General features: G+C 33.0%; 3 protein-coding genes across 4 annotated transcripts; 1 reads left to right on the top strand and 2 right to left on the bottom strand.

Annotated features, from left to right (window-relative positions):
• Positions 1-147: 147 nt before the first annotated feature.
• Positions 148-3,509, bottom strand: LOC144475488 (uncharacterized). The gene is made up of 3 exons (XM_078191449.1): positions 1,699-3,509; positions 1,358-1,596; positions 148-1,284 (listed from the first exon to the last, which is right to left on the bottom strand). The coding sequence occupies exons 2-3, from the start codon at positions 1,574-1,576 to the stop codon at positions 439-441; spliced, it is 1,065 nt and encodes a 354-aa protein (XP_078047575.1). The 5' UTR covers positions 1,577-1,596; positions 1,699-3,509; the 3' UTR covers positions 148-438.
• On the top strand, positions 2,245-4,475 carry LOC144478309 (uncharacterized). Its single transcript, XM_078196078.1, has 4 exons — positions 2,245-2,420; positions 2,504-2,957; positions 3,020-3,208; positions 3,337-4,475. The coding sequence occupies exons 1-4, from the start codon at positions 2,245-2,247 to the stop codon at positions 4,459-4,461; spliced, it is 1,944 nt and encodes a 647-aa protein (XP_078052204.1). The 3' UTR covers positions 4,462-4,475.
• On the bottom strand, positions 4,431-8,355 carry L(3)07882 (Nucleolar protein 14 homolog l(3)07882). Of its 2 annotated transcripts, none has more exons than XM_078191423.1 (6): positions 8,078-8,355; positions 6,100-7,978; positions 5,906-6,035; positions 5,665-5,829; positions 5,079-5,587; positions 4,431-5,001 (listed from the first exon to the last, which is right to left on the bottom strand). In XM_078191423.1, exons 2-6 carry the CDS (start codon positions 7,917-7,919, stop codon positions 4,755-4,757), a joined length of 2,871 nt encoding a protein of 956 aa, XP_078047549.1. In that variant the 5' UTR covers positions 7,920-7,978; positions 8,078-8,355; the 3' UTR covers positions 4,431-4,754. The 2 variants fall into 2 exon arrangements, with proteins under 2 accessions (XP_078047549.1, XP_078047540.1); XM_078191414.1 differs by having other exon boundaries at positions 6,100-7,966.
• Between the last annotated feature and the right edge of the window lie 778 nt (positions 8,356-9,133).

The raw sequence follows: 9,133 nt of genomic DNA, 5'->3' as shown, positions 1-9,133 counted from the left end.
TAAATACAAGACGAAGGGATCGAAATATAGACGCGAGTTTCTGTTCCTTGTTTTCTCGTTTGTTCTAGCAAAGATGGAACCGGTATTGTTAGATTAACGTTGCTTGTTTTCGTGTGAAACGTATAGATAAGTTTTGTGATAAACATATCTGGTTAATGGTTGGATTCGACCCGTGTTTCGCGTAGCACCAAGTTAGATACAGTTAGGTAGGAGAACACGGTATAAGAACACGCCTGCTGTACGCGATTAAAAAACTTAATTTACTTATTACATTCTGTTCAGAACCATTAAATTTATATTACGCAACCAAATAGTAATTTAATAAAGATACTTTCTTTTGATACAATCAAATTCAAGCTTTCATTTCGATTCGTTCTGTTTTATTATTTTACATTCTTAAGCAAATATATTCTTTAATCTGTAATACTGTCTTATTTATTAAACGGTGTCTGCATTTAAGAGTAGCTCTCCGAATGATTCCAACCATTGAGGGAAATGCGACAACAGAGTTATTGCTGTATCCTTATCCTTGGAATATATGTCTCTCAATGTACTCAATGTAGCATTTTTAGAATCGGCGGTATGATGTACTGGTTCTATTCGCAGCAAAATCACAATAGATTGCAAGCTTCTCGGATATAGATCTAAAATATCTTTGCCTCGAGTTTCACAAGATTCTTTCACACGTTGCAAAATTGATTGTACGAAACTTACGACTGTAGGATGACGATCTAAATGTAGCAACAATTCTTTCATAAAAGCGCATACCAAAAGAAAGATGTGCGAGGAGTCTCTGGCAAATTCAAACAACTGATCCAACAAATCGACAGTCTTTAAATCGCTCTCATTGTCATCATTCTTTAACTCTGTACAAGATGCTACAAAATGATTTAGCAATGGCTGTTCGATTAATTTGCATTTTTCTATATCATGTATCTTCTCTATCGTTGAGAGTTTAAGATTCAAATTGGATCGTGGTTGCACAGCATAACGTAGCAATCGTCCGGTTTCATCGCAAGATTGTTCCTCGTCGTAAGACAATTCTGCGAGTTTCAGAAGCAATCTTTCTGTATGATATTTGTAATACGAATCGATAGACGACAATGACATTAAAGCACTAGATAATGGTAACAGAGTTTCGGTTGAATCACAGGTCTCCAAGAAATCGTCTGTTACATATTTGTCCAACAGATTTCTGAGGAACGTAGAAGTACGCTTTCCATCGACGAACACATTGAAATTTTTAAAGGCCTCGTTGATCCTACAACAATCTCGCAAGATATCCTAAAATAAATTTATATTGTAAAATAGTGTTAATGGAATTGCGTGTAAATTTCTGCTCACAAAAAGTACATACAATTACGTTAAGTCTCACAGTATAACGTTGATAAGCTTCCCTTGATACTTTGTAAGACAACAGATTTGTCAATGAAGAACATAATGCGTTAAATATATTACTAGATGTTGGTAAAAATTTCTCTTCGTTGACTAATTTCTGATAGTCCTCCGACGTTTCGAGATCTTTCGTGGCACTCTCGCAACTGCATAACAATGCCTTCAAAATCTTGGCATCCATATTTTCACGACGATCATGACCTATGATACAGATAATTAAATAAAATTACAATACAATTCATTTCAATAAATACGATATAACACATTGAAACAATTTTTTTAAAAATCTCAATTTATACTTACTAAGAGGTTATGCTCTCATTCGGTGTAATTATTCTTCTACATTCTTTTTCTACTTGTGTATATAAATTGATTTTTATTATTTCAGAACTGAAGAACTTATTAAACAATTTAATTCGCTAATACCAATTTCTGATATATAAAGAAATATATCTATAACTTTTTGAAGGCTATCATGTATCATGGTACGGTTAAACGTTCTTCGTTTCATTGCATTTGAATTGCACATTTTTAATTTAGAAAATTATTTTTATTACTTTAAATCACATTGATCTTCATGAAATATTGTTGTTTCTCTATTCAATATGAATGTGACAAATTATTTCGTTCACGTTTAATCAAGCTAATGCTAATTACGAATAAAATAAATACGCATCGCTTTATAATTCTATGATATTCATGCTACACACTTCAATTACCATCGATCGTATAAATAAATTTCAGAATTAACTATTTTATATAAAAATGCGGTGCAACTTGCATTAATTAGTTTATACGTGTGGTTTGTAAATAACTAGTTTTCTAATTAGTCTAGAATTTAGCAAAACGATGGAACGAACTTCAAATAAAAGCTGCATGCACAATTTGGAATTGCAGTCGTTACGTTATTGGTATAAACGTGTTCCATCTAAGAATAATTCATTTCAATACAATAATCTGACGCAGATTGTGCATGACAGAATCTACAAAGATGATATAGATTTCGATATTCAACAGCCTACAAAGTGAGGATCGTAATAGTAGTTAATTACTTACAAAGTTAAAAATTCGTTGATATTACTCTTAACATTGTACATTTAATTTAAAGGCTGCGTACCAATTTTCATGATAGAATAGTCCTAAGGAATGTCTTTCAACATTGGAAAAAGTATGTCATACATAAATTACATACAAGAAGAGATGTATATAAAGCAAACTATTTTTATTATGCTAAGTTAAAAAAGAAAGTTCTGAATGCATTATCCAAAAATGTATTATTTAAATGGAAATACATTGTTTCATCCACATACAATTGTACTAGTAAATCAACAATATCAAAGACAAATTATACGAAAGCTGAAACACACCACAACAAAGTTTTATTAAAACAATATTTTTCACGTTGGCGTGAATTTATTGCAATTAGATTTAACGAAACCATGTTATTAGAAAAAGCGATTGCATTTTATAATTTATGCTGCTTAAGGAAGTGTATAATATGTTGGAGGATGTACTTACAGCATCGACAGGAAAAGAAACTTATGGAAGATAAATCAGATAAGGTGTTAGCATGAAAAATATTCACTTTTATTGTTTGTAATTAATAAAATAATTCATACTTCAGGCGAACAAGTTTTATGAAAACATGATCTTAAAGAAGTGCATAACAGCTTGGTGGAGTTTCTCTGAATTCGCTTTTATAAGACTAGATAATGCAGATCTACATTATCGAAATAAATTGATAAAAAACAGTTTCGCTATGTGGAAAATGCATCATGCTTTAAAAATACAAAAATTTATTGTAAACGAACGAGCACGGAAACACAGCGAGCAAAAATTAATGAAACAATATTTTGAACATTTTCTAGAGGTATCTATGAAATTAATTTCTATAAAATGTTTATATTAATTTTGATTGTATATAATTCACGTTTACGATAGGGTGTAAAGGAGTCTATTGCTAATAAAATAATACAGGAAAAAGTTGATATATTTTATAATGCGAAATGTCAGCAAAGAGCATTTTATGCGTGGCAGAATTGGTATCGTGAAAAGGTGAAAAGAGCGATAAAAGTGTGCGAAATTAAGATGATATTTGATAATAGGATAAGACGTATAACATTTGACAATTGGTGTTTATACGCGTACGAGAAAAAATGCAAGAGAAGAAAAATATTTTTATCAGAAAATTTCCATAAAAGAAAATTAATAACCAAGAGTATAAAAAATCTTTATAATTATACTGTTTACAGAAAAGAGAAACTAGTAACATTATCTTATATAAACGATAGAAGAACGATCATTATCAATCACTTGCAAAGTATATATATTGATAAATGGAGGAAAGCACTTTACGTTGTTACACGAGAAAACCAAAAATTAAGTCAAGCTGTTGCATTTTGGAAGCTAAATTTATATCGTAAATATTTTTTCTATTGGAGAAAATTCTCACAAATGCACAAAACAAAACAGTTTCATAAAAAAGAGTTAAACGAGCTTGCTACCAACTTCTTGTTAAAAAGATATGTTTTATATTGGCGTGACAGGTTGCAAGATGTACTTGAAACGAATAGAAAAGAAGACTTCGTCAAATCTATTATAAATCGTAAAATGTTGGAAAGACATTTATCCAAGTGGAAAACATACGTTTCTCGAAAAAGAGCGAAGAGGCAGAACATTGAAGCTGCAAAAGAAGTGTATAAAAAATTTTTGTTGCGTGAGGGACTGAAAGAAATTTTAAAAAGTACTCTTCGCAACATCGATCAACGGCATTGCTTGCAACTAGAACATGCAGCAACAAGGTGCTTCAACAATTTTGAGATTTTAAAGGAACACTTTGACAAGTGGCAATCGTTAATTTACTTAAAGAACAACTTAAAATCATTGCACAGAGTTACGAACAACGAAGATTTTAAGTTTACACATGCGGAAACTTCGTGCGATGTTTATAATAGCATCAAAAATGTGGGTTTAGTCCTGCCAGAATATATGAAGAAAAAAGATACAAATTCTGCTGTCACTAACGTCATGCAATATCTTGAAAATTGGGCCTTTAATTCCCAATAAATATAGTTATACAAAATGCTTTATTATAATTACAACATTTATGTACATATTATTGTCCTTAGACGACATCAGTCTGTTTCATACAATTGCTGTATTGTACTAGAAGCGAGTAAAATAAGTTAACTTACTTTACGTTGAGAGGTTTGCTTTAAAAAACATTTTGTTAAATATTCAAATGACAGAATCGTTATTGTAGCGATCATAAAAATTTCATTGCAGTCAAGGTTCCGCATTATCTTACATCTTCAGGTACAGTAATCGTCGTGAGTACCGAATGTCACTTTCTGCTAATTTTATTTCTTTCTCTTCAGCTTCTTTAATTCACTCTGTTGCGTAGCTGCCTCGCCATATATTTCTTTCACCTTACGCTTGCGTTCCTCGTCATCCTTAATTTGTTGCTTTATTCGTAATTTCGCTATGAACGATTTATCCCTACGTATCTCACGCATTGCACCCTTCATTTCTTTTTTATATTTATGCAACAGTTTCTCTCTTTCTGCTTTGTCTTTGGACATAGGCCTGTGTCTCTTACCGTCGTACCTATAAAATTGTTTAATACACATAATTTATTAAAAATGCAACAATAGAAATAACGTGACTTAAAAATTATTACATACACTGGCTCAATTCGTGGTTCATGCAGCCTCAATGGTTTTGGTTTCTTTTTCTGAACCACTAAATATTCTAATTTCTTATTTTTTAGTGCCTTCAACTCTTTCCGGAATAGTTTAATATGTGTTTTTACATTTGACGGATACTTGTCAAAGTCATTTAATTTGAGTAATTTCAAAATTGGTTCGAAAATCGAATATACAGCTTCCAGTTCCTCCAAATGGTTCTTGAATTCTCGCAGCATATTAATAGCTGTTATTAAAGCTCTTACTCGAAATTCATCGTCCATTTCTTCTTCTAATAAATCTGACGCTTTCATAAGCGCGTTATTCAGTTCAATGTCTAGATCAGTTTGATCACTATCGAGTACCAATAAATTACTCGAATCTCCATATTTTTTAAAAGGTGGTATCATTTTCATCCCTTGTATCAAATGCTTCGGCGTGGCTAAATAAATTACTCCTCGCAGGAAATTGATCGCAGACGGGGAAAACCGTTTGCTCAATACCGTGTACTGTAAATGTTAATTTTCAAACATTGATGTAACGTTGATCAAATATATTATCGAAGCGAAACTAAAATTATTTTTACCTCTAAAATAAGTGTACATATAAACAGTCCTTTCGCGATATCTATTTTATTTCTTACGCGACATCTGAGCAAGATCTGTGACATAAATATCAAGCATGGCGTGATCACGGGGTGTCTAAAATCAGACGTTGGAAATATCAAAGAAGCCAATTTGAAGAAAATAAACTGAAACAAGAAAGCTTACGTTAGAATTAAGTTCGGGCTGAACCGGAAATGCATAAAATTACGTATTTGAACATACAATATCTAGATCTGGATGTCTCTTCTTATTCTTTTCGAATTTTTGGTGTTTTTCATTGATTATTTCTTGTATAGTAGTTTTAGCATTCAGTGGATTCATGTGTGCTAAATCATATAGAAAAGGACACAACCTGGAAAAGTTAAACGATCAATGAATCAAGAATGAAATAGTGTTATTTATAATATATTTATTACCTGTCGAAAATGTTAAAACAGTTAACTGTGCTTTTTACATCATCTTCCACGGCACAATCATTTATATGCTGCAGTAAGTATAGAAACAGGTCTGATAATTTTTCTTTATTTTTGCCGTCCAATGTCCAATGGTTACATTTTATGATGCGGTCAATAATGACAGACTGATACTCGGCATTATGATTTTTTAACAATTCTTGAAATTCTTCATAACTCTCTGGTACTTTATACGTGTAAGGTAACTCTTTCCTTGCTTTCTCCATAATTTCTTTTCTCTTCAATAGGTCTTCCCTAATTTCTTGCTTTCTATCTTTACTTTCCACTTCTGGGATATTTGTATCAGTTCTTGATTTAAGTATGGATTTAATTTTTGTGGAATCAGAATTTCCTTTCTGCTTCGGCACATTCTCGTTATTTTTTGCAAACGTGACAGTCTTTTTATTTTCTACAGTTTCGTCCTCGCTAGATGATTCAGATTCTTTCAAATCTGACAGATTATCTTCTTCAGAACTTTCAGCTTCCGAGCGTTCTATATCGGAAGTTCCTTCTACTTTGCTTTTACGTTTTTTCTTTTTCTTAATATTGTCATTAGTTTCTGTATTAGAATGGTCGTCTATTCCATTTTCAGCAGAATTTTCTGTTTCATTTATTTTCTTAATATCATCAGTTACATCGTTATCCGATTCATTATTTTCTTGGACATCTACAGGTTCTTCTTCAGCATCAGAAGGTGCATTATCAGAATCGCCATTTTCCACTTTAGCATCGCTATCGTTATCATTATCGTCATCATCATCATTTTCGCTTTCATCTTCTTCATTGTCCGAGTCCCCTTCCGCATTTTTATTCGAAGCATCGTCTTCTTCTTCTTCTTGCGCTTCATCGATCACAGCCTCCAATGCAAAGCCATCATCGAGATCATCCGCAGACTTATGCCTAATTTCATTGTTCGAATCAGTTACAAATCCTTTCATCCTTGCCAATCGTTCAGCCTCGAGGGCTTCCAATTTCTCTTTCTCCTCTCTCACAATTTCTTCCTCGGATTTTAATTTATCGGACGGCGTGCCTCTGGCTTCGAATTTCAATTTACGGACGGCAATGTCATAATCGTCCACTGCGGGTTTTTTTACTACTTCTTCAGCTGCTTTATTAGATGCAGTTACAATAGGAAGAAGATCTCTCCACTCTGTATCAAGTTTTTCCGTCAAATCCATTGTTTGTTCGCGTACCTTCTGCTGTTCAGCTTTGCGTTTCTTTGATTCAGCTATGAGTTCATCGATAATATCTTTCCTAGATTTCTCTGACTTTGACAGGACACCACCACCGAAGTGAGCTTCGCCAACAAATTTGTCGTCCAATTTTCCGGTTCTATTGTCGTCATCGCTATACTCATCGTCGCTTTTAGGATCATCGAACTTCTCGATCTCTTCCAATGTTTGTCCCCTATGCGTCAATATTTCTTCGTCGTTTAGACTATAAATGTTTTTCTTATTGTGAGCTCTCATGCGTTGCGCAGCGAATCTAGCAACAGCTTTGTCCTCCTCGTTCATCCCAACATTTCTCTCGCCTATACGTTTATCCAAGAACAAGTTATCTTTATTTTTTAATTTATACTCGTGAAGAAGCGTCCCCTTGCGTTTCTTTAGCGCTTTCGCGCGGGATATACCAGGAAGTCCTTTGTCGGTTTTGCTTCTTCTTCCCAGTACATTTTGTTTGTCTTTATTTATATGTACCTCGAACGGATTCAATCGTTTTTTACTTTGCTGGTTCCTTTTCTGTTGGGAAAAGTCCGACAAGAATTTCTTTTTTGCTTTAACCATCGTTGAATTACTTTTATATCTACATGAAGTGCATGTAAATGTTTCTTCTGAAATAAAAACTTAATTTGTACATCGTCTAATTATTAAATAAACAGTAGGAAGTATATCGTAAGAAATGCAAATTTTAAGCATCGATAGATTAAGATTGTTCTCCTTACCTGTAACGTTGTTAATTTAAATACCTCGTTTATAAACAAACGAAATAAATGTTTCAATTTTATAACCTCGTTACAGAAATATAGATAAAATTCAGATCCACAAAACAATTCTTTGGAAGAGGGGACATAACATCTATATTTCGTTAAAGATTGTGATAAAACTGTCTAGATACAAATGTTGAAATGATATCTTTATTACATAAACTTTTATTAAATATCCAGAAGGTTCTTTGGTTATGTCGTCCACGTGTGTTTGATTTGCAATTTGACCCTACATGTCTCGCCCACCACTACGATTGGCTGTGTATGTACCACTTAATTTAAAAGCTTTTTCTTCTCCCAATTCAAGAACCTTTTCATCCCCACCATTCTACTGTGAACTTATTGACTATGAGAATAAGACTGTCCAGCTGTGAATTGTCAGCTAATCAGAGCACAGCAATTCGTAGCATTTTCTTAATTGAAGAGCTTCGTTGCCCCCGGATATGGTTCTTGAATTGAGAGATATAAGTTCTGATTGGTGCGACGGTGGCGCCGCTCGTGACAAACATAAGAAGCTTTATTCGGAGTCCGTACAGCGCCAATCCATGTAGTAGCAAAACGCTGAAACCGTTAGCCGAATTCAACTGTAGGTAATGTGTCCAACAGTTTCAGCTTTGTTACGTTCGATGGTGCTGCGTTTGTTTATTCGAAATATTACGAAATAAATATAATACTGTATCATATTTTAAATAATAGTATAGTACTTTGTATTGTACAGTTTGTAGAATATCTATAACGATTGAGAGATATTCGTCATCATAGACTCGAAAGAATAATAAAACGTTCAGACTCATTGCAATTTTGGTTTTAAACTTTTATTCTACTGTACAATGTTGTATCTTGTTTTTCCATTTGTATATATACAATTCTGTTACATGACGGTCGTTTTGTAAAAGATTCTATACGGTACATCAAAGCTTTGTAATTTCTCACTTATATACAAATTACGTAGAGTAACGGTTTCTTAATGAGGAACGATTGAACATAGACGATGATCGGATAATTAATGTTTTT

Source organism: Augochlora pura, chromosome 2 (genome assembly GCF_028453695.1).
Source record: "Augochlora pura isolate Apur16 chromosome 2, APUR_v2.2.1, whole genome shotgun sequence".
NCBI classification, from domain to species: Eukaryota; Metazoa; Arthropoda; class Insecta; order Hymenoptera; family Halictidae; genus Augochlora; species Augochlora pura.
The sequence above is the reverse complement of the archived record's forward strand: the minus strand, read 5'-3'. Positions and strand labels throughout refer to the sequence as shown.